Source organism: Parasteatoda tepidariorum, chromosome 12 (genome assembly GCF_982258835.1).
Source record: "Parasteatoda tepidariorum strain Cologne lab strain chromosome 12, Ptep-v5.0, whole genome shotgun sequence".
NCBI lineage: Eukaryota > Metazoa > Arthropoda > Arachnida > Araneae > Theridiidae > Parasteatoda > Parasteatoda tepidariorum.
This window is the reverse complement of record NC_141766.1, coordinates 34,221,936-34,248,810: the sequence shown is the minus strand read 5'-3', so window position 1 is coordinate 34,248,810 and position 26,875 is coordinate 34,221,936. Positions and strand designations below refer to the sequence as shown.

The 26,875-nt window shown below is 29.4% G+C and overlaps 1 protein-coding gene across 5 annotated transcripts in view; it reads left to right on the top strand.

Moving 5' to 3' along the window:
- LOC107454189 (cysteine-rich venom protein AnHyalC) overlaps nucleotides 1-26,875 on the top strand; it is a 44,991-nt gene extending 18,116 nt beyond the window's left edge. For 3 of the 5 annotated variants that reach the window (XM_071188020.2, XM_071188019.2, XM_043041027.3), the window contains 8 exons: nucleotides 9,256-9,548; nucleotides 11,564-11,651; nucleotides 13,833-14,020; nucleotides 17,608-17,705; nucleotides 19,257-19,360; nucleotides 20,659-20,799; nucleotides 23,467-23,750; nucleotides 26,690-26,875. In XM_071188020.2, the coding sequence (XP_071044121.1) occupies nucleotides 9,256-9,548; nucleotides 11,564-11,651; nucleotides 13,833-14,020; nucleotides 17,608-17,705; nucleotides 19,257-19,360; nucleotides 20,659-20,799; nucleotides 23,467-23,750; nucleotides 26,690-26,794 (1,301 nt within the window). In that variant the 3' untranslated portion in view covers nucleotides 26,795-26,875. Of the gene's footprint in view, nucleotides 1-155; nucleotides 459-7,653; nucleotides 7,796-9,255; nucleotides 9,549-11,563; nucleotides 11,652-13,832; nucleotides 14,021-17,607; nucleotides 17,706-19,256; nucleotides 19,361-20,658; nucleotides 20,800-23,466; nucleotides 23,751-26,689 lie in introns of those variants that run through there. The other 2 variants (XM_043041028.3, XM_043041029.3) reach the window with 2 other exon arrangements.

Sequence of the window (26,875 nt, the reverse complement as noted above, 5' to 3'; positions counted from 1 at the left end):
TGGATTGATGAATTTAATTTAAAATGATTTTAACTACCTTTGATCATTACAATTTGCAAAATGCCTATATTTTATTCGTGGCTATTTTTACCTATAATTGTAATTTGGTTATCTTTTCATTACCACTTGGAAAAATCATCTTTGGAACAAACCAGGAGGGAGCCAGTTGGCAGATATGGCCTAATTTGTCGTCCACTACCATTTGTCCTTAAACATTTGCATTTTTTTTTCGAATTAACATTTTGTCAATCAATATGATGCCAAAACAGCTGTTGCGGAATTTATTGGAGTCAAACAAAAGTGTACATTAGTGTATTAAACCCAAAGTGTTGCGAGCAGATGTCAGAGAAATGTTTTATAATTATTGCCAGAAGTACATTGACAAATTTGTACTTGGAATTCTATATAAAAATTGCAAATCAAGAAATTTCAGTTCACTCAGAGGAACCTACCTTAAAGTAAGCAAATCCTTTCAGATTTTCTATGTCTTAAAAATTAAATTCCGCAAATAAGTTTTAAAAGTTTTCTTTTTTATGTCATTAAATTTTAGTTTATTTACTTATAAAGAACTTTTTGCTCTGTACTTGTCTTACATTAATTTTTTATCCCAATCATTAGTTGAATATTTTAATTCAAATTATCTTTTTCTGCAATTAAAAAGCTTTTTTACGTTCTCAGATAACTACGATTTATTGATTTTCTTTAATAACCTTAGTTTCATTATTATACTTGCTTTCTTTATTAAACTTCATTATTCTTATACTTTCTTTGTGAAACTTATTTTCTTCATTATACTACATTATTCTTATACTTTCTTCGTGAAACTTATTTTCTTTATTATACTTCATTACTCTTATACTTTCTTTGGGAAACTTATTTTCTCTATTATACTTCATTATTCTTATACTTTCTTCGTGAAACTTATTTTCTTTATTATACTTCATTACTCTTATACTTTCTTTGGGAAACTTATTTTCTTTATTATACTTCATTATTTTTATACTTTCTTTGTGAAACTTATTTTCTTTATTATACTTATTTTTATTACACTTCATTATACTTTATTTCCTTTGTAAACTGGACGAAGTATACTAAAAAACGATCCATTATAAGCCATTACTATGTTGATTTTTACCCGCCTTATTCCTATTAGAGCAGGAGTATTTAAGGCTCTCATCTATCATTGTAAAGAAACGGGTACTACACTGAGAAACAAAATATGGTCAAAACTACCAGCATATGGTAAAATTGGCCATTTTTTGACTCGATGCAAGCATCAAAAAGCTCAGTAATTTTTACAGAGGCGCATAGGTAATGATTTTGGCAAAATCAACAATGAAATATTGTTTTATAATAAGCGATAAAACTTGGTGAATGTGATAAAATTTGGTAATTTCATCATGATACTTTAGAGCATGGTGTAATTTATTTATATAATTTACTTTTAAGTTTTATATTTTTTTGCTAAATATGTGAAAATGAGAACTATATTTCTGAAAACCAGAATTTCCGGTAAATCTTTTCTATATGAACAGAAAAATTACCAAACGATAGGGGTAAATACCGTATATTATGGTTATATTATCAGAATTATAGTGTTGTTTTTTAACTAGACATGCCATAACTATGCAGTACGGTAATTTTAACCAGATTTTTTTTCTCCGCATATACCAGGTATTGGCTACTCGATCTGACTACCCGGTTAACCCAAGGACAGGTCATTGAACACTAGTTTTTGTCTGGAAAGTGAAGGTAACTGGTGTTCATTGATGACCACCTTGACCACATTAAGCCCATTATACCGTTGGTCATGAAAATGTAGAGCCTTAATCTCCGTGATCATCTTCATCGATAATTGGCGGCTGCAGAAGTGTTTTTACTCTTTTTTTTCGTTTTTTGTTCACTATAATCCTCAAGCAACACTGAAATTAAGCAATTAGTTCACGCTGCAGATGTCATGATTTCATATTAAGGTTCATAATTAAATGTCTCGATCATTTATTGTTACAACTGTTTATTTTCTTCCAATGATACGATTATATTTATAGTCAAGAGTTCTTTTTTTGTTACTTAATTTCAATAAAATCTAATGAATCAAAATAAGATCACATAGTTTTATGTTTTGTGAAACTGATAACATAAATATAAAAAAAAATATTCTACTATATTTTCTTCTATGACATTAATAAATTGTCAGCAATTTACTAAGCCTATAACCAAGGATGAATAGTGAACTTATTTTGTCGAAAAATGTTGCCATTTTTGCACTCTTTGAAAAAAAGACTCATCCTTTTAAAAGATCTAGCATTAGAGTAAAAATTATGTAATTTTTTTCGTAATCAAATCCTAGTATTTGCAATTTGAAGATGAGAAATATTTTTTGTTCTACTTTTCTTTATTCTTATGCAGAAAAAATTCAAAATTTTTGCTTTAGACAAATAAAAAAAATTCTTAGTTACAAATATGTTTGACAAAGTCTAAGAAGTATAACTCTTTCTTTATAGATTCCAAGAATGTTTTAAACGTGGCGTAAATAGTTCAGAACTATTTTGTTGTTAACCATAATATAAACCATTGCAAGATTACATATCACATATCAGAAACATTCTGAGATCTTTTAATTCAATACATGAAATAAATCAGAAAGGAACTACAGAGCGGACAGTCTGTTCGCAATTTTTTACCGTAAGATTATTATTTTAAAAGCAAAATTTCTTTTTATTAATACTTTGAATGAGAATAATCAATAGGAATGGAGCCACGATGACTCAGGGGATAGAGCGTTCGCCTTCCAATGAGGTGAACCGGGGTTCGATCCCGACGATGGCTGGTCGATACGAATTCCGCATCCGGCTTGCACCGACCACAGTGCTGATGTGAAATATCCTCACTGTTTGACGGATAATGGGTTAGAGTTCCCTTGCCGTCAAGCTAACCGTGGGGGGTTCTCGTGGTCTTCCTCTCCATGTAACGCAAAGTTCTATCAAAAAGTCTTCCTCGAAGGCAAATTTCTCTCAATACTTGATCCAGGAGTTCCCTTGTCTTCTGGATTGGGTTCAAAATTACAGGACTACGGAGTTGAACATTAGTAGTCACAAATCCAAAAATTGGGTCGGCTTTTCAACGACCGTTATAAAATCAATAGGGATGAGACGTGGTGGCTCAGAGGATGGAACGTTTGCATTCCAATGATGGCTAGTTGATACGAATTCCGCTCGAAACACAATGATGACGTAAAATATTCTCACTGGTCGACGGATCACGGTATAGACTTCTTCAGCCGTTAGGCTAACCGTGGGAGTTTTTGTGGTTTTTCTCTTCATGTCACCCAAATTCTAGTTAGTTCTCTTAAAAAGCCGTCCACGAAGTCAAATGTCTCCCAATACTTAATGCAGGAGTTCATTTGTCTTCTGGATTGGGTTCAAAATTACAAATCTACGGGGTTGAACATTAGAAGTCGTAAACACAAATATTGGGTCAGAAGACCAACGACGGCAATAAATAAAAATCAATAGGGATTCGCAATGCAGTGAGTCTGCGACGAAGATCCAATAATTTAGAAGAATTCTGTCGAAAATCTGACTAATATTTACAAGGAATTGCTTTAGATTAGCAGAGACAAAGGGTTTATATTTAGCTAAAACATACAGAAATATTTACTGCATTTCTCTCCCTTTGTCTTAGAGCTGACAAAAATAGTTTTTTTTATAGGAACACATTTGCTACTTTTTGAACATTTTTATTTATGTTTCTCATCTTGCTCTTTGCTTTATTAGACAGCTAATATCATGATCAAGTGTGTATAAGATTTTTGAAAGAAAAATTACTCTGCTTAATTTTAAAAAATATATATACAAATAAAGGAGCTGAAGTTTAATATCGAGAAACAACTGATTAAAAACTGAGTAAATAAGCAAAAATGTTTGTCATATTTTTAACAACATCAATATCTATACGACATCTATACGACCCTCAGATAAAGTTTTCAATGTTTATTACAAAAAATACAAGTCATGAAATATTTGCTGATATTAATTCATAAGCCAATTACACGCTTTTATCGTAAAAATAGTAATATATTGAACAAGGTATTTGACATATTTTTATCAGCAACTGATGTGAAAAAAATAAAAACACATATCAACATATCAAGATTGAATATATATAATAAATTACGAATTTCGCGACTTTCACAGACACAATTTTAAATTAGTATTTTAGTAATTTAAGCGGGAATACTTGATTAAGTATTCTTCTAGATTAAGTATATATATATATACATATATATATATATATATCCTCAAGTATTCTTGAGTATAAAATGAAGATAAAACAAAGAAAAATTACAAACATATGAGAAAAAGAAAAGGGTGGAGGAGGAAAAAAAATAATTAAAAAAAGTAACAAATAACTGGGGAAAAAAAGGATAAAATTTTTTATAAAATCCGGAAAATAAAGGATATAATCTTTTCATCAGCCCACATGATTATATCCGCATATTGTTTTTCTTAATTTTCTTTGTGTTTTTTTGTATTTATTTATTTTGTTGTATATATATATATATATATATATATATATATATATATATATATATATATATATGTAATACAAAAATTATAAATAGTTTTGTATTAATAAAAGAATTAAACCTCTTTTGGTTTCATAAAATGTCTTTGTTGAAGAGTAAGGGTAGAGATATTCTATTTTGGGAATTCAAGGCTGAAAACATGCCATTGAATAATAATTAGATTTATATTTGAAAGGAGGAGTTATTTTAGAATCTTGATCCTCCTTCACTTCCATATTAGGAAGCATTAAATGATTTTCCATAGTGCGTAGAGTTACAAGGGCATGTACGACTGTAACCTAATTGTTTTCGCATGTCTCTTGCTGAATAACGTGTTCCAATAAACATCTGCCGGAACCATCCATAGTTTCGTCCACAACCCCTTCTTTGCAGGAGTGGGGATGTGAACTGTTATCACCACCAGCCTAACTTTTAATAAAACTTTTGATAACTTATTATGGTTTTGACTGCATTTTTTACACCCATGATAACAGAGATGTAGCCCTGTTATTATATATATATATATACTGGATAAAGTATTGGGAGAAGTTTGCCTTCGTGGAGGACTCTTTGATGGAACTAACCCATCCTTGCGTTGCACGGAGAAGAAAACCGCGAAAACCTCCAGCAGTTAGCCCGACGGCAAAGGAACTTTAACCCATAATTCTTATATCACTAAGGATATTTTACGTCAGCTCAGAGGCCTGTTCGAGTCGGGTGTGGGATTCTTATCAGCTAGTCACCTTTGGGATTCGAACCCAGTCACCTCAATGGATGGCGAACGTTCTATCCCCTCTAAGTTGTTAGTATAAACAGAATCGAAGATTTCTGACTTCTGTTTAGAAGCAAATTGCTTAGCAGAAGTATCATTCGTCTTACTTCTAAAAAGAAACTGTTATAATAAGCCTAAATTCTGTTATAATAAGCAAGTATTTCTTTAATTTGTGAATTTGTCAATTTCCTAAATTGATTAAATAAATTTAAGGTAGCACAGAGGAAGAAAATCGGCAATTTCGATGAAAATTTCGATTTTTATTAATTGTCCATATTTGAACTTAAGTTCATGAGCCTTCTAAATCTCTTTAATTTTTTGTCTTCCAATCTTAAGAAATGAAACTATAGTTGTTTTTTCGCATGCTGACGGATGAAATTGAAACCGCAAGCAAGCTCCCGAAAATGAAACTCTAAAACCTTAATGCTAACACAATCACAAAAAAAAAGTTTGGAATAAAATTTTTCGAAACTTAGAATGCGTATTTCCTATGCTTGTTTTTTCGTTTTGAGTTAAAAGCTGAGGTCTAAATGTGAATTTAATATTTTTAGCATGCTTAACAGTACGAAGTTTTAGAACTTTTCTGTAAAAATCAATATTAAAAATATATTTTGTTCTATTTCATTATAAATTTGATATTTCTCATAGAATTTGGTTCATAACACAGACAAAAATATTATTGATCTAGAAAAAACTATTTTGATATTTATGCATTACGCGTTGTTGTTAGCGGGCATGTTGTTAGCATGAATCGTGTTTTTATTCTCAAATCTGTTCTACTGGGAAAAAATACTTTATATTTATGTTACATTAAACTTACAATTTTAGCACCTTCTTACCAAAAATTATATGAAAATTTTTTAAGGCTGTTTTTGGAAAGAACAGTCTTTAATCCCTTGAAGTAGATGGGGTACCGGTCTCTTTATTATATATATTTTTTCTGATCTTCTAATTACAATCAAAAGTATATTTTGCTATTTTTTTAATTATGAAATTAATCTAATAGTTACTAAAAATTTGTCAGACGTTTGAGTTATATTTCTACTACATAAAATATGAAATCCAAGAAAAGTGTTTTTTTTTCCATTCATATTTAAATTTTTAATCAATAATTGATTTTGTAAATAAAAGCAACAATGATGAATAACTGTTTCTTTTAGATCTAAAGAACTATAAATAAGTGAAAATTTGAAAAATTATTGTTTGAAAGAGAGCCGTGTTTGGAAGATTTTACATTTAGCGCAGAAAAATACGCGAAGTCCCAAGCTGTATTTCATAATAATTATAAATCATTAAAATGTTATATATAGTATTTTTAACTTATTTTTATTTAAATCAGTATCAAAATAATGATAAATATGCTTAATAAAAACTCTGCGTCAAAGAGTTAAAATAAGCAGCTAAGTCTAACGCACTGTAAAAAATTCCAGAACGTAAAAGTTTGAAGTAAACAACGATGTTTAAAGTAAATATCGACACTTAATGCACGTGGACTATACATTGAGGTTCATGGGTCTTATAGCCGGATTTTTAAATAGTTTTGACAGTTAAAATAAAACAAATGTTCCATATCTTATTAATATTTTAAAAGTGTTTAGAAATAAAGTTTAATGCAAAAATGTAGCAATATTTGTTTTATGCAGTTTAAGATTCAAAGCTTATAGAAAAATCGTATAATAGTTGAAATCTGCTCTACACTGTTGAAAAATTCCAGATCTAATGATGAAAAGTACCGGTACTTGAACAAAACTCTTATGTACCGTACTTTTTTCAGCAACAATTACAGTAAAATTACTGAATCACTTTAATTAAATAATTGTCGCTGTAAAAATTACGGTATAATTTTTTATGGTAAAATAGAATTTATGGTGAAATGGATTTTACGGATGATGCACCCAAAGTGGTGGTACTTTTTACCGTAAGTACTTGCGGAATTTTCGATATAATATATAAGAGTCTTTAAATAAAGGGAATTTTGAAAGCTTTAATTCGATTTGAAACTAAAAATTGAAAAGGGTCGAAATACTAAAATGATACAAAATCGTATAATCTCCAATTATTGTGTTAAAAAAAGTGTGAATTTCAAATAACCAATTAATTATTGAAAAAAATAAGATCTGTCATGACAAACTATCATGAAAAGTTGTAACTGGAACTTAGGACAATTGCTTTAAAACAATTTCTTTTTAAAAATAGAAAAAAAATTAGCGTCATGGAGAATAACAGATCAAATCTTATGACATTGGTTAAAAGAAATTTTATTAGATGTTATTGCTAGCTCACGCATTATAATGAATACGCTTCCATGTTCCCCAGTTGTAATAAAAAGGTCTCTTTCTCGCGTCTTCATCTCGTATCTTTTCATGTTTAATTGCGATTCAGTTTCTATTCTGCTATCAACCAGCAATTTTCCATGTCCTAAACTAATTCCATAATTATAATAAAGGAATTGAAAGGTAACAAACATTTATTTTTAATGTTAATTATTGCTGTTGTGTGTATAAGCTTGCTGATAGTCGAATGTTTTATGAAACCGTGTATTTTTTTATTGCTTTTAAATCATCGGTGCCACATTAGGCATTACATATTTCCTAGCTTTTCAAATTTCTCTAATTTCTTAATCCTTCTTAATCAAATTTTAATTAAATTAAATGATTTATTTAATTTTTATAACATTTTGCAAAGAGCGAATATAAAATATTTTATCCTTTTCCTAACTGTAACTGTAACGGCTAACTTTTTATTTCAATGCTAATATAAGACTCATTAATTAACTGTCGCAACTAAATTGAAAGCAAAAATTTATTTATAACTTTTTAACTCTTTATTTCGTACCACAAATGTGTTTTAGTTACATGATTATACTAATTCTCACAGTCTTTTTGGTGATTCGCCAGATTATTTTCAAGTCTAATATTGATTATGGGGAGTTATATTTATTTTTGGCTAAGTTATCTTTCGATGAATCACCAACCATGGATCTCTTCCCATGCTCCTAACTGTCTGTTGGGAACAATTCAATCACTTTCTCAAAAATGAGAGTTTGATTTTTGAGAACGTTTGAAAAATCGCTTTTGACTAAGGGTTGAAAATAAATAAAAGCTATTACTATCAAACTACTTTTGCGTTCATCATTTATCGTATTGGGGAACAATTTTTTTTTGTTTTCTGTTGAATGAGATTTTTCGCAGATGTAAGAGATTTTCGTATCTCTGATTTCAAATTTTTCAATCAGCTTTAAAAAAAAAAAAAAAAAAAAAAAAAAAAAAAAAAAAAATAGTCTATTTGCACATTGCTTCAAAAAATAGACTAATTATTAGAATTAGTCTATTTTTTGAAGCAATGTTCAATTTTAAAAACATTGTATATATCATAGGGAGTCACATAAATGTTACGATAAACGTCCAAGGGAGTAAGAGCACATCACCAGGATAAAAATTGCATAAACGTCATCATACGCCAGTAGGGGTACTTTCCTAGCATTAACTGTTTCTTTGTGTGGTTTTGAACAGAGCATAATAGGAAAGCACCACCAACCACGCTTGATGACGTTTACGGGCCTGTGTTCCTATGCAATTTAATTTTAAATAATGTGCTTAAACTCCCCTAAAATCTGCAACATTTACTCTACTACTTGTTATATAAAACGTTTTTAAACTTGCATAGTTTGGCAAAAAATAGTCTAAAAATTACATTTAAAACAAAATCTGTAGCAAAAAGTAATTTCAAGCAAAATAAAGCATTTTTATAATTGCAACGAAAAATTTGTTCCCCATTGGTATTTATAATGTATACCAAAACATCTTCGAATTAACTCATTATTTATTTTAAATAAATACCGATGAATATAATAATCATAAGTTCATAAAATCGTTTATTTCTTGTTTGATTTTGTTTAAATCATATTTCTTTTAAGGTAGAAAAATGGAGAACCCAATACTTTATGTAGCAATATCACTAATGTTGACTTTTGTCGAAGTGATGTCCAATACGGACAATACTGCAGATTGTCCAAAAATATATCAAAGATTCAGCACTAGTCATACATATTGTCAGCCAAAAAACACTTCTTGTAACATAATACGATCAAATTTGGCACAGCAAGAGATTAACCAGGTCATACAGCTTCATAATAATTATCGAAGCACTATTGCAACTCAAGGAAAAGGAAGTAATGGTCTTCCACCTGCAGCTGACATGCTATATATGGTAAGTGAGAAAACATATTTATATCCAATACAATATATCTCATTACTAGAGGTGAGAGAACATGAATAAATAATTTCAGGAATGAAAAGTTTTACTCCCTAACATATATTCAGTCACTTGAATAACGTTTCAATGTTAATTGTTAAAATTTCGCTGTAAAAATTATCAAAAAACAATTTATTTAATTATTATTTTACCATATTAAACCGAAACAGCCAAATAACCATAAAAAATTATATTCAAACTGTTAAGTGTGAGGAAATGCGTTTAATGATTATTTTTCCCTGTTGAAGACAGTTTCGACTCTGGGAGCGCGATTGTTCTTGTTTTCCAGTGGCGCCATCTATGGGCAAAAACTCCACTCATACGTTACATCGGTTTACTATGCTGATTCATTCTTATATCCATTCATTCATCCACAGATCGCAATTTTGACTTGAGCTAGAGAACGATTAATCTGCATTCCAGTACCCCGAAAGGTATAATTTGCTATGGTAACATAGAGAACTTTGTGACCCGACTGATTTAACGTTCACCAATCACCATTTACTACACATGGAGTCTGCGACCGGCTGTATTCAAATTCCTATTCTCACGAACGGGAGTCTAGTACCCTACGAACCCGGCTATCCTGTCCATTGTTTTTTCCTAATAAGGTTCAATAACCAGAATTCTAGTAGCGCCAACCAGGCCCACCCTGTGAAACCATTTTGTGCAGCTTGTACATATTATAGCTAAGAGAAGTAATCAGTCAATCTCATTACCGGCTGAACAGGGGTTCGAATCCCAGCGTTCGTATCAAAATATTTCTCCCATTTTTTCAATTCATGATAAGTTTCTGGAGTCTTACATTCTTCAATCGGTGACTTTTGACTGTTAGAATGCGAAACTATTATTCACGCATAAATGGCGCAAGAGAGCAGCATTGTCCGTTTAAAGTTCAGTTTTATGGTCTTGAAACTATGCTAGTTGTAAATGGTTAGAAAACCGTGCAGTTTTGTATTAGCAGTTTCTTAACCGTATCAAGTGTTAGAGGGTTTCAAAAATCTGACTTTTTCAAAATTCGATTTCTCAGGAACTATTGGACCGATTTTGTTCAAATTTTCTTATTTTGTCATTTAAAATTATATTCTTTAAAATGATGTAAAAAATATAGTCCATAATTCAAAAATTCTTAGAATATTATTGAATAAAATAATGAAAAATAATGAATATTTACTTAAAGTTATATTTTGTATGTAATTATTTTTGGATAAACGAATTTTATATTTGCGTGCAAAATTCTTTCAATTCCCTTAAAAAGTTTTCGATATATGGTGAAATACTCAAAAAGTAAGATTCATATTAAGGGGTCCAAACTTTGGACCGCTCTCCTATCAAACTATTGGGGCCATATTTCCCAGATTTTGGCTACCCATTATATTACGGCGGTCAGAAATTTAATTAATTAATTAATTAATTATTTAAATTTAATTAATTAATACGGCCAAAAAAATTATGTTTATTCATAGAAAGTACGTTTTTATGTCTGAATACTCAACTTAAAATATCGTCTGCACTAATTAGCATATTTCAATTCATCCCCTCGAACAATTAACATTGAGTCCTAAAACGCGAAGATCCAGTCATTAGATCATAAGTTATTTATGGTGGTGCGTATATTTTGTGTGAACTCTATAACACTATCAAATGTATTGAAGTTGGACAATATATTTTGGCCGTCAGAAATCTGAATCCGTCAAAAAAAACTATGCTTATTCAGAGAAAATGCGTTTTGAGTCTGATTGCGTAACTTAAAATATCGTATGCAGTAACTAATTAACATATTTGAGGACACTTCTTTGAATCATTAAGAAGAACGTGGAGATCCGATTATTAGAGCAAAAGTTATTCAGGGTGGTCTGTTTATTTTTTTGCGCACTGCACAACGCAGAAACAAACAAAGAAATTATTTTGACATTTTTTAATTTTTATAATTTTGTAGTCGAATTATATATTTTCTTTGTTTGTTTAAGGAATGGGATAACGAACTGGCTGCGATTGCACAACGTCATACTGATTCGTGTGTTTACAAACATGACGAGGGAGATGAGAGACGAGTTAGTGAGTACTGATTATTGTTATATAACATAAATCACTTAACAACACATTTATTCTGCATAATTTTTTAAATTAAATTTAAGAAAATTCATGAGTATTGTGAAAATTCTTCCCTGATATCCGGAAAAAAATGTAGCGTCCATGTGTTTTTCTCTTTCTGGACACAGCTCCAAATGCATATTTGAGAAGACAGACGCAGCTCAAAATTCGTAATTAAGAAAATGGACACAGCAAAAATACACTTTTTCAATGCTTAAATCAAATTTAACAATTAAACAAGGAATTTCGTAGTTACCTTTTAAACACTTAGCTCGAAACTCGTATTTAAGAAAATGGACACAGCAAAAATTCGCCTTTTCGATGTTTAAATGAAATTTAACAATTAAGCAAGGAATTTTCTAGTTACTTTTTAAACACTTAGCTCGAAAATCGTATTTAAGAAAATGGACACAGCAAAAAATACGCTTTTTTCATGTTTAAATCAAAGTTAACAATTAAGCAAGGAATTTCGTAGTTACTTTTTAAACAGTTAGCTCGAAACTCGTATTTAAGAAAATGGACACAGCAAAAATACGTTTTTTCCATGTTTAAATAAAAGTTAACAATTATGCAAGGAACTTCGCAGTTACTTTTTAAACACTTAGCTTGAAATCCGTATTTAAGAAAATGAGCACAGCAAAAACACGCTTTTTCCATGCTTAAATAAAAGTTAACAATTAAGCAAGGAATTTCGCAGTCACTTTTTAAACACTTAGCTCGAAACTCGTATTTAAGAAAATGGACACAGCAAAAATACATATTTTCCATGTTTAAATAAAAGTTAACAACTAAGCAAGGAATTTCGCAGTTACTTTTTAAACACTTAGCTCGAAACTCGTATTTAAGAATACGGACGCAGCAAAAAATGCACTTTTTCTATGTCTGAATCAAATTTAACAATTAAGCAAGGAGTTTCAAAACACCAGGAACTATTCTTTTTGTTTTGGTGTAGTAGACCACAACACATTTTTTCACCACCATTTTTGGTTTTCAGACAAACAGAAATTTTTTACAGCGTACCAGTTGTTTTTGGCTGAAATTAAAAATTAATTACTAATCCTTCTCTAACTTGCATGCAAAATTTTTTTTTAAATGAAATTGAAAGAGAAATACACCGAAGAGCCATTACATTATGACCATCCTGCTAACAACATGTAGGACCACCTTTAGCCCTTAAAACTGCTAGTACCCGCCATGGCATTGATTCCACAAGGTGCTGATAGGTAGTCTGAGGTATCTGGTACCAAGCGCTCACCAACTGGTCCTGCAATTCCCTCACATTGCGAGGGGGTAGCGTGGCAGCACGAATTTGGCTTTCCAAGTAGGACCACAAAGTTTCTATTGGATTAAGGTCAGGTGAATTTGGGGGCCAAGACATGACTTGAAAGTCACTGGAATGTTCCTCGAACCAATCCAAGACGATTCCATCCTTATGACAGGGTGCATTATCCTGTTGGTAAACACCATCCCCCGCAGGAAAAACTGTTGCCATGAATGGGTGAACCTGGTCTGCAACTACGTTCAAGTAGCTTACAGACGTCAGGGATTGTTCTATGAGGATTATGGGTTCTAATGTGCCCCATGAAAACATTGTTCCTGAGCGAGAAACCATGAAAATCTGGGCGAGCCCATTGTTATGGATGAAGGGTGGTCATAATGTAATGGCTCTTCGGTGTAAGTTCAGTATAAAACTGCTTAAATAATTATTTATCTATAATTTATCTATCGAGACTTTTTAACGATAATTATTCGATAACATTTCCGTTTTGTCTTAGAACATTTACATAACAATTATATATTTTTAGTTTCATATTTTTAACTATATATTTCAAATTATATATTTTTATAATTTGGAATATATTTTGTATATTTGACTAATTTGACATAATTTGTATAGTTGACTTGATGTATTAATAACTGAATATTATATTCGAAACAGCTGAACTTCATATACATCAGATAGAGGATAATATATAAATAAATAATGTCGCAAATGCTATTTTCAAACGTAATGATTTAAAATATTATTATTATTTTTTGTTTAAACTAAAAAAATTTACGAATTTATTTATTAATTTCTTATTTATTAATTTTCTATTAATTAATTATTAATTTATTTATTATCTATTTATTACTATTATTTAGGAAATTTCGGGGTTGGACAAAATATTGGAAAACAGACAGTTTCTGGTTCTAATGTGGAACAGCCACAGCCTGATTGGGCGTGGGCTATTGGAGCGTTTTATAACGAAATTAAAGATTTTTCAAGAGATATGAATTGTGGATCCCGAGACCTGCCACCAGGTCATGGGGAAATTGGACATTTTACTCAGGTGATCTTTTTTTAAAACTACCTACTTTGTTAAAACATTGTTGTGGATAAAAAAAAAATTTATATAATCCCCCATAGGCAAAATATTTTCAAATATCTGCAAAAGGACTTATAGATTTATACAAATGTTCTGCAAGCCTTTCACAGCGAAAAAAAGTCAACTTAATGTTAAAATACTATATTTTCATTTATTAAAATACAGGATAACACACAGATACACTACATTATTTTTTAAACCAAGGCAAACAATCTTGATTGGTTACTTTTTCAATCACTTTTGAAGTACAAAATTTTGTTGATGATAATGATGATTTGTTGATAAAATGCCTCTGATATGAAGGTTCGGACATTAAAATAAAAGCTGCCTTAAAATTCTTTCGAAGGGACAAGTGCCCAGATGGTGCACCATTTGCAGACACAAATATTCGCTGGTCAGTTGTTCCAACAACTTCTTCATCTCCATCGAAAGCATTTGGCCTTTTAGAAACAATTCTGTCAATCGTGGATCCCCACGACTCACAAATTGCTTCTGAAATGGGAATTTAAAATGTAAAAGTCATATACTTTATGAGATTGGAAATCTCGGAATTTATTATCTTTTACAGCTTGCTTTAGGAGCTCTCTTAATAAAAATGGTGATCGATTTCTCCCGCTGTCTGATAATATATCATTTTATAAAATAATACAGCCAAAAGCTAATTCATTAATTTCCTCCTCAGAATGTCAAAGATATGGGAGGGAGATATTACTGATAAATGTGCTGAAATTTGTGCAGGGTGTCAAATGTTCCTCTTCTAAAGCAACATCACTCCTGGGAAACAGGAAAGTGGTGAAAGCTAAAGAGAATTTTATTCAAGATACAAATTGTTCTGCAGGACTTCATGTGTTCTGCGACGTACGCCACAGTTTTAGGCACTTTCTGTTCTGGGTATAATCCTAACTTTCAGAAACCAAAATACATCCAATTTAAGTAGTACAATCAAATCGTTCTGCAGTTTAACATTAGCTTTTCCTAAAATTTTCTCGTATCTGTTACCACTAAAATGCAGAAATCAGTTATTCCATTGATTATTTAGGTAATGTGCAAACTAGTGTGATCCTTTAAAGTGCCGAAGATTGTCTTATTTCTCAAATTACTTAGGTAATCTAAAAATTACCTAGATAATCAGTACATTATCTACGAGGTGCTCGTTAATCAGCACAGTACTTACATATTAAAGTCAATCGGTACTTGTTACCACTAAATTGCAGAAATTGGTCATTCTGCTGATTATTTATGTAATGTGCAAATTAAATAGATCCTTTAAAGTGCCAAAAATAGTTTGATTTCTCAAAACTACTTAGGTACTCTGAAAATTCCTAAGATAATCGGTACATTTTCTACTAGGCGCTCGTTAATCAGCACAGTACTTACTTATTGAAGTCAATCGGTACTTGTTACCACTAAATTGAAGAGATTGGTTACTCTACTCTTTTTGTAATGCGCAGATTAAGTAATGTGATCCTTTAAAGAGCCGAAGATTGTCCGATTTCTCAAATTATTAAGGTAATCTAAAAATTACCTAAATAATCAGTACATTATCTACTAGGCGCTCGTTAATCAACACAGTACTTACTTATTAAAGTCAATCGTTACTTGTTACCACTACATTGCAGAAATTGGTTATTCTACTGATTATTTATGTAATTTGCAAATTAAATAGATCCTTTAAAGTGCCAAAAATAGTTTGATTTCTCAAAATTACTTAGGTACTCTGAAAATTCCCAAGATAATCGGTACATTTTCCATTAGGCGCTCGTTAATCAGCACAGTACTTACTTATTGAAGTCAATCGGTACTTGTTACCACTAAATTGAAGAGATTGGTTACTCTACTCTTTTTGTAATGTGCAGATTAAGTAATGTGATCCTTTAAAGCGCCGAAGATTGTCCGATTTCTCAAATTATTAAGGTAATCTGAAAATTCCCAAGATAATCGGTACATTATCTATTAGGCGCTTTTTAATCAGCACAGTACTTACTTATTAAAGTCAATCGGTACTTGTTACCACTAAATTGCAGAAATTGGTTATTCTACTGATTATTTATGTAATGTGCAAATTAAATAGCGTGATCCTTTAAAGTGCCAAAAATAGTTTGATTCCTCATATTAATTAGTTAATCTGAAAATTAGCTAGACATAATCAATACAATATCAACTATCCATTCGTTAGACCGCACAATACTTACTCATTGAAGTAAATTTTTTCTTTGTATTTGTTACCACTAAATTGCAGAAATCGGTTATTCTACTTTTTTTTGTAATGTGTAAAGAGTAATCCTTTAAAGTGCCGAAGATTGTCTGATTTCTCAATTTATTTAGGTAATCTTAAAATTAGCTTAATAATCAGTACAATATCTACTATGCACTCGTTAGACTGCACAATACTTACTTGTAAAAGTCAATTTTTCTTCGTATTTGTTACCACTTAAGTACAGAAATCAGTTAACCCACTGATTATTTATGTAATGCGCAAATTAACTAGCGTGATCATTTAAAGTGTCGAGAATTGTTTCATTTCTTAAATTACACAGTAATCTACAAATTAACTAGAAAATCTGCATATTACTAACTAGGCGCTCGTTAATCTGCTTATTACTGCACGTTAATCTTACTTATTCATTAAAGTGAAAAAAGAAGATATGTGAACGCAATAGAAAAGTGCTTCTAAGCTTAAAATAACAATGTTATTTATTTATTTTTTGATATCAAAAGAATCAAGTTAATCAAACAAGCAATCAGCATATTGGTTGATATAATTAACCCTCAATCTCTATAAAATTATTATTTCAAGAATCATATGGTTTAAAATATTATCACAAATATGAAAAATAACATAATGTAATTTATTTATTTTTAGATATTTAATGAATAAAGTTAATAGAATCAAACAATCAACAAATTAGTTAATAAAATCAAGTAACGAGAAGAGGAAATGAGAGAAACAAACTTTTGAACTTTAACCATATGGAAGCTATTAATGTGCATAATAGGAAGACTCATCTAAGTATAATTCTGAAAACTCTTGATTCTGCATATTAAATTATTACCCTGATATGCATATTACCTACTTAATTCGAAGATTAACTAGGAAATGTGCATATTAACGGATTTCGAGTCTTAGCTAAAATATACTCATTATTCTTATACCTTTTGAATTTATTTTCTTTTATTTATTGCTAATTATTATTAACTTCGATTTTTTCATCCCATATAAAGAAAGGGTATATATATATATATATATATATATATATATATATATATATATATATATATATATATATATATATATATATATATATATATATATATATATATATATATATATATATATATATATATATATATATATATATATATATATATATATATATATATAAATTATAAAGAGTAATTTTTATCTCAAAAAATTATTTTTTACTCAGAAATATCGCATTTATCGTAAAGGAATGTGCCCTGATGATGACCTTTGCGTTTTCCCCTTAAAATATTTTATTTTCTATGTTATTTTATTTTATTCTTCTTTTTGTATATATATTTCTATTTAGGTTGTTTGGTCAAGATCTTTCAGAGTTGGATGCGGCTACACTCTGTTTAAGGAAGGCGATACTTACACACGATATTACGCTTGCAATTATGGTCCAGGGTAAGTACTCTAGTCGATTATGATGATCGTATGATCATAATAGTCGATCATAATAATGATTATGATTTATCATCGTTGTAATACTCGACACCTTAGGTAAAATGTTAAATACTTAGCACTGCTAAAACTTTGGTGTTTTTTTTTATCAATTTTATTGGTGCATTTTGTTTATTGTTAAATTTTATGAATTCATTGTGAGGTACTGGATTGGAACATACGACAGACTGCTATAGTGAACCCCATTTTATGCTTTATTCCACGGTACAATGGTTTAAATGTGACGGAATAAACCTGATTGAACTTATCTCGCAGCGAATTTACGCGGTATTATGGCTAAAAAAACTGATCTGATATTGTGGTTTAACAATTTTTTAAAAACTATTTCATTGTTTAATTCTTAACTGTTCATTCTAAAACAATTTCATATTTTAACTTTGAACCGATTATTCATATTAACTTGATCAGTAGATCACCGTTTTACATTATACAAACCTGTTGACATTTGACATAACCTACTTAAATTTGTTTAGCAATGTTTTGGACAGTCTCAAACAATGAAAATAAAAACCAATATTGCAAAAAAAGAAGCACAAATGAAACTTTTGGTCATATGTAGGCTATAAAAAAGTAACATTGCTCTATATTTCAATCTGGTTTAAACTTTAAAAAAGACTCTTTTTTGCGTAGGAATAACGAATATTGTTGTTTCAGATTTTTTGGAATCATTCAGTTTAAATCAAAACAGTAACATAAATGGAGTTTTTTTTAAAATTCAGTCTTCATATATGATAGAGTAGATATTTTACCCTTTTAATGGGAAATTGCAATACACGATACAATTTTTTAAAGTTTTTTTTGCAAGGAATAATAAAAGGACAACTATATTGATGAATCACTTAAGATACTGAAATAGTTACTTAACAATTGAGCAATTTATAAAATCCTTATTAAATAATTAGTTTTATAGTCTTTATTAATTAGGATAATAATCATTATAATATTTATTAATTAGGATAATAATCATTATAATCCTTTTTAACTAATTAGTATTTAAATAATAATAATTATACTAATTGAATAATTCAATAGTAATAACTACACTGTATAAAAGTTTGATGAATTTTTGCCATTATTTTGAGGTAAGCTAAAGTTATTTTAGAGTGCGTGTAGTCTCAATATTTACTTACCTTTACCCTGTAATAGTTTTATTTACTTATTTTTTGCTTGTTTATTTACTACTAACACACATTTCCATGCTCATTAAGGGCCAAAAATTTTTGCAATTGCAAAAATTTTTGCTTAACAATCATAGAATATTTGAATGCCAAAAAATCTAATGATTAAAATATTTTTACCTATTTCCTCAACAAGTAAAATATCGATACGTATGTTTGTACCACTGTCTTCTTAAAACTGGTACAAAAGTTGAATTTTTGAATAAAACAATAAAATGTGTGTTATTTGATAAACAAATGCAAGTTGTGTTTCGTACTTGTGTTATTAAAGACATTCAGTAATGTGTTCATTTAATGTGTTTTCTTTTATCCATAGAGGAAATGTTGGTGGTGAATGTGTATATACAGAAGGTCCAGCATGTAGTAAATGTCCAGCAAATACTCAATGTACAAAAGACACAACACATCCTGGGCTTTGCCGTATGCTTCCTTTTATTGTGATACATTTAACAAAAATGCTTAATGATACATTTTTGAAATTTTCCTGTTAAGTTTTTATTAATAAAAAACTTGAATAAGTTTTCAATCTATAATTTGTGGATAATATATCTAATATACTTCCTTTTATTTTTAAGTGCCAATGCAGCAATATTGCTCAAAAAAGTATATACTTTAACACCTTTGACTCTTGTATAAAAATTTAAACAGATATCGTTTTTATTACTTAAAACCACTAAATATATAATATAATATACTATAATATAATATAATATAATATAATATAATATAATATAATATAATATAATATAATATAATATAATATAATATAATATAATATAATATAATATAATATAATGTAATATTATATAATATAATATAATAAATATAATAAATATAATATAATATAATATAATATAATATAATATAATATAATATAATATAATATAATATAGTAGCTACCACTACAACTATTAAATTCCTATTCACTAGTATATAAGACATGTTAACTGGATTCTACCAAAAGGTTCCTTTTGATAGATGACGATTGACATATCAATCAACACCTTACATTACCGGTAACCAACACCTTACATTGGTGAACTTCGGACGTGATCTGAACACGCCTACCTCGACAGAAACGCCCACATCGATATGAAAACGCCTAGTTCGATGGATGGAACGCAGTGAATAGTTGACTGCGACATTGCTCTCCTCGTGCTGTTACTTCTCAGTCTCGATCACACATCACGGGAGCCTGTATAAACTCAACTGCTAATAGCAGCACGACCAAGTACACCATCGTAACCTTAATACAACACTCAAAGTTCAGTGATCTTAATATATCTCTCCCGTCCTCTCTCAAAACAGCAATGTATCAACTAGTGATATCCATTCATCGAATTCTATTCACTGATAAAATTCTAGTGGGGGGAGTAATATAGAGTAGCTACCACTGCAACTATTAAATTCCAATTCACTAGTATATAAGACGTGTTAATTCGATTTTCCTTTTGATAGATAACTGTCGACATTGTCGTAAACAACCTAACCCTACAATATAATATATAGCATAAAAACCTTAAGAAATCTTTTTTTATGTTATTTCTTTATCTAAATTCTCCTTTATTTTTATTTATTATTCAAAATTTAATGCGTTCGCACATTTTATTATTCACATCTGGTCTTTTGTCTTTAAATTTAGATTAAAGTATGCAAGAATTAACATTTTAGATTAAGCTAGAATTAACATTGTCATATTATTTTTTGATTTTTTTTAGAACGAACCAATACTGAGGCACCTTATCAGCCTCTTAAAGTACCAACTATCTTCAATTGCAACTTTATAAATGCCAACTCAGAAGATTGCAAAATACATGCCATTGGAGATAACAGTTGGTATTATACGCCAGCTTTAGGTGGTAAGTATTACTTTAGGATTAAAAGAATTTGCCCTAAGCGAATATAATTCTTAAAATTGTTTATTGTTTATTTTCAACAAATGATTTTTTAAATAAGTGGCACAAATTGATGGTTATATCAAAGTAATAATCAGCGTTATGATTATTTCTGGTTAATCTGCTCTATTGCCGTGCAAAAGTTTTTCATATTATGCGTATTTAAAATTTAAAACGTAAAATTTTACTAGTTTGACGTAAAATCAGTTGTCATAGATGCCAACCTGTATTAATAATTTTATTAGTTTGACGTAAATCAGTTGTCATAGATTCCAACCTGGATTATTAGTTTTATTAGTTTGGCATAAAATCAGTTGTCATAGATGCCAACCTGGATTATTAGTTTTATTAGATTGACGCAAAATTAGTTGTCATAGATGCCAACCCGGATTATTAGTTTTACTAGTTTGACATAAAATTAGTTATCATAGATGCCAAACCGGATGTTTTAGCCCCTCGCACTGTTTAAAATGATTGTGAACTAACTGTATGAATAGTCGGAATTTGTTTAATTTTGCTACCACTAAAAATTTCACTGACAGATTCGCAAGCCTCATATATTTAACGCCTTGACGCAGAATGTTTTATTAAACATATTTTTCATTCTTTTTTTTCAAAGTTGAACCAAAATAAGTTAGAAATATATTATATTTAACACTTTAATATCTAATGTTATGAAATACAGCAGAAAACGACAGTTTCTTTTTCTATGCTAAAAGAAATTTGCACTGATTTGCATCAGCTATTTAGATCTAAGAGAAATGTAAGGGAAAAAATTAAATTTCTTAATTTCTTAAAATAAAATTTCTTAATTTGTTTTAATTTACAAAATCAATCATTGATAAAGTTTTGAATATGAATGATTTTTTTTCAAACTACTTTTTTTTAATTTTATATTTTAGTACAAACGTAATTTAGAAAATCTATATAGCAGATTTTTTTCGTAACTATAAGACTGCTTTTATAATTAAAAAAAATACCGAAATGTATTTTTGCTTCTCATTAGAGTGTCAAAAAATATACATAAAAAGGACACCGGGGTTTCATCTGTATCAAAGGATCAAGTCATGGAAAGTCGAATCCAATTAAAAATAATAAAATTATTAACCATGAATTTTTCTACTACTTGAAATATTAAAAAAAAATCTTGCAATTAGACGAGAAAAGTGTCAACTATGAGGTGAAGTTAATTTCTTTAAGTGGCGGTCAAGTCATGGAAAATCAAATCTAATTAAAAATAATAAAATTATTAACCATAAATTTTTCTATAACTTGAAATATTTAAAAAAATCTTGTAATTAGCCGAGAGAAGTTGCCAACTATGAGGTTAAGTTAATTTCTTTAAGTGGCTGTCAAATCATGGAACATCAAATCTAATTAAAAATAATAAAATGTTTAACCATAAATTTTTCTATAACTTGAAATGTTTAAAAAAAAATCTTGTAATTAGACGAGAGAAGTTGCCAACTATGAGGTGAAGTTAATTTCTTTAAGTGGCTGTCAAGTCATGGAAAATCAAATCTAATTAAAAATAATAAAAAAAAAATTACAATTAGACGAGAGAAGTTGCCATCTATGAGGTTAGACAACAGCGTCATCCGGGCGAAATAGTTATAAAAGTAATACACTCTTTAAGTGTTGTTAGATTGACCTGCTGTTTAACTTCTCAAGTATTATGTATCGGTTGTTGCAATTCCTGCAAAGTTATTACACCATACGTAGTTCTTTTTTCAAAACTACCAAGGATCTTAGAGAAAAATTTGGCTAAAAGTTGCATCAGAAATTAAATGCATTTGGTTGCGCTTTTTATTAACCTATGTTTAAAAAATACTTATGAAACAGACAGGGCTATAACTGACAGAAACAAAAGAAAAAGAATGATGTAAAATGATTTCATTCTCAGCTTATTATCAGGGAAGAGAGAAATGTATGTGACTGCATGACTTAGTAATTTTTAAAACATACATTCAGGCCTTGTTTATTACCCAGAAAAAATGTGCAATGATGCATTATAATCAAGCTCAGAGAGGGCTCATAATTTTAACCTACAATCTATGTTTTAAAAATCGCAGTTAATGATAATTAAGGATACTTTAGCGTCTGAAAAAAGGAGGAATTAAAGCCTTTTTTTAAAATTTATTTTCTTATCTTTCGAATTAAAACCTTTTTATCTTAACTTCACAATTATTCTGTTATATATTTGTAATTGTCTTATGTATTACGTTCTTGTGTTATACAATAACTTTATGTTTATAGTAAATCTATTGAATTTTATATAGATTCCCAGCATTACATAAGGCAATTTTGAAGCTCAACTTTATTTTTATAGACTTGAATTAATAAGATTAATGACACAGCAACTCACAGCTTAATTAATTAGCACATGGAATATTTATAAAATTTCGAATGTGAAGTAATCTCAATATGATGTACTAAGTCTGAGTAGTCCACGCGTAAACTGCAGTTTTCTTAAAAAAAATTATGCGGTTAACATATTTTTGAAATTTGCTTCAAAAAACGAAATGGATTAATAAAAATATTTTTAAAATATAGTATCAAATTAAGTTTTTAGAAATTATGAATGTAAATAGTTTCTTAATTATGAAAATATTATTATTTTTTTCCTGACAGGTAATTACTTAGAAACAGTTCTTCAACCTGGTCAAAATGGGACTGTTATATTTTCCAAACGTATCATTGGAGGTCCAAGTGCAAAAAAGTTATGCGTCCAGATAAAATACCGTAAGGGACCAGAGTTAGCGAAGAATGCTCAAAATAATGTAGGAAAAGCAATATTTATTGTACCTGCTTACAACGACTTCACTGCACCTTTTGACTTTCCAAGTTATGATGGTGGTTTCCGGCAAGGTTTTACTCCTTATAGTCTTACTTTAGGGTGGAAAGAACCAACAGAAGTAAGTGATAGACATTTTCTTAACTCAACATACCTCTGTTTTTAAATACTTTGTCTCATTAACCCTTCCTCAATAATACGTCATACATCGAATACGATAATGCAGCGAATATTATCAATAATAATGATAATTATCCAATATGTTAATATCCTGATAATTATTAAATACTATAATATCGCGAGTAATGTATATAATAATGATAATTATCGAATACGATGATGTCGTGAAAATTATCAATAATTATGATAATTATCGAAAACAATTTCCTGATAATTATTGAGTACGATAGTATCCTAATATTTATCGAATGCGATAATGTCGTGAGTATTATCAATAATAATGATAATTACCGAAAACGATAACATTCAGATAATTATCCAATACTATAATATCACGATAATTATTAATCATATTATCGTAATTAATCATTATATTACGATAATTGCAACGGCATCACCGCACCTTTTGACTTTCCAAGTTATGATGGTGGTTTCCGTCAAACTTTTACTCCTTACAGTCTTACTTTAGGTTGGAATGAAGTAACAGATGTAAGTGATGGACATTTTCTTAACTCAACATAGTTCTGTTTTCAAATATACTATGTCTCATTAACCCCTTCCTTGCCTAAAAATAATGCGACTAACATCGAACACTATAATGTCACGAGTAATATTTGTAATAATGAAAATTAGCGAATACGATGATGTCACGAGTATTATCAACATTAATGATAATTATTGAAAACGATAATATTCTGATAATTATTGAATACGATAATATCCTAATATTTATCGAATGCAATAATGTCGTGAGTATTATCAATAATAATTATAATTATCAAAAACGACAATATTTAGATAATTACCTAATACGATAATCATCGACGACGATAATCTCACTTTAATTATTAAGGTATGTTATCATTAAATACGTCAACATAACTAACATAACTAAAAAGGATAGTTATCGAACACAACATTATTGTTAGAGTAGATAAAGTTCTTCTAAGTAAACAAAAATATTGACCAAAGTAAAAGTAATCTAATTAGTTAAATTGCTAAACTATATTAATATTTAGAAAAAGAGACTATTTTTTATTGTTAGCTTTCTTTTTAGCTTTTAAAATATCATAACAGCATGATTTCAGGTTGAAATAAAAATAGTTAAGTAAAGCATTCTCATAACAGCACATTGCACATTGGGTCACGGTATTTAAGGCTCCACAATTTCAAGAGTAACAACGGCAAGAGGTTGTCGATAATCATCTTTGTTTTCCAGACAAGCTGGTGCCCATCTATCTGATGCTTGGTGGTGTTGGCGATCTAATTCTAGTACTTCACAATGGCAACTTATTGCCTTAACCACAGATAAGAAAATGAAGTTGCCAGACTTTATTATTTATTTATTTATTTATTTTTGTAAAAGGACGTGTGCTCAAAATATTATATTTGCGCCTTATAGGTTATAACCTACAAATCAATGCATACATACATAGTCTGCATTTGATATGCTGGTTTATTTGCATAAGGAAAACGGAGTGAGGGGTACGAGCTCAGACGATGCGTACGTCGTTTCTCCGGGATCAAATTTCTGTGCCTTTCGCCACTCATGACTATTTAAAGGCTGAACCTAAAACGAACCATGGCCATGGTTGAATGGTGGGTAGTGCTGGTTTAATATTTGTGGGCTATTGCAATAGTGTGATAACTGACATTTACGAGTTGATTATAGATCAAAACTGTATTTCTTAAATCATATTCTCTTGTATACATAGCAATCGTATTGTAGTAAGTCCAATAAATCGGTATTTGTAGGATAAAAAAAAAGTATAGTTTAGTCATAATTTAATTAGCCTATCTTTTCCCTTACGCCAAATTTATAAGAGAGCATTTTTTTTCTTTGCCAACTCGTCATTTTCATATTCTGAATAGTTAGAATGTAAATTATTTTACTATACAAGTTATTAAGCAATTTAATTGGCTAATTTATGGTGTTTTATTTTTGATTTTTCTGCCTACCTTACACTTCTGATTTCCTTTGCATTTGTGAAATCAAGCTTGTCCCCAGACGTTTCCCTTGATTTCTCTAACTTTTACTAACTTTTTATCTAGTTAACTTAGAAACTTTCACATTTTTAGGGAAAAATAGAGCACGATGTGAAAAAAGTATTTGCATTGCGTATGACATTTTTGCGATTCAAAAGCGGCTTGTATATAGATTAAGAACGGCTGACCGATGTTGTGGAGAAGCTTATGGCTCAAGGGCCGCATGTAATATTTTTGCGATTTGAGAGTGACTTGTATTTGGATTAAGTGGAAGTGATAGAAACATTGGAGAAGAGAGTGCTAATCTATTGTTAAAATTAACAATAAAATATGTTTTTAAAATATGTGGTAAAATTTCGCATATGTGACGAAATTTGGTAATTTTATCTTAAAGGCTTACCGCATGGCGTTAAAATTATTTATTTGGTTATATTTACTTTTCGGCTTTGTATTTTTAATTAAATGTTTGGTAATAAGAATTATAATTTTAAAAACCAGAATTTCCGGTAAACCTTTACCATATTAACGAAAAAATAAACAAAGGAATGGTTTAAATACCGTATATTTTGGTTTTATTAAATAGAATGATTTTTTTACCAGAAATGTCACTACCATATAGTGCGGTAATTTTATCAGAATTGTTTTCTCCCTACACATATAAGGCGTTATTTTCAGAGTTAATATGTATGATTTTTTAAATTTTTTTATGTTGTGGTGGTTAAAATAATTTTAAATTAAGTTTTTTTAAGCCCAGAATAATATATTTCAGCATAAAGTTGGCTAACACTAAAAATTATAGTTCGGAAATTCGCAAAAGTTGAATGCTATTTTAAATTCTTTCAAAGTGTTTTGAAGTATATATATTAAAATATTTTTCAACAATGTTTCTTTCAGTTGAAGATATCTTTCGCAGTTCCAAATGGTGCTACACCCCAATTCTTTAATGTAAAATCTATAGTTGGATTTAATGACAAATGCGAAAATACTGGGGACTATTAGAAGAAACCAAAATGTTGTTATGGATACATTGTTTTGATTGAAAATATAAATAATTGTTGAAAATAAATATTGATTAACTTA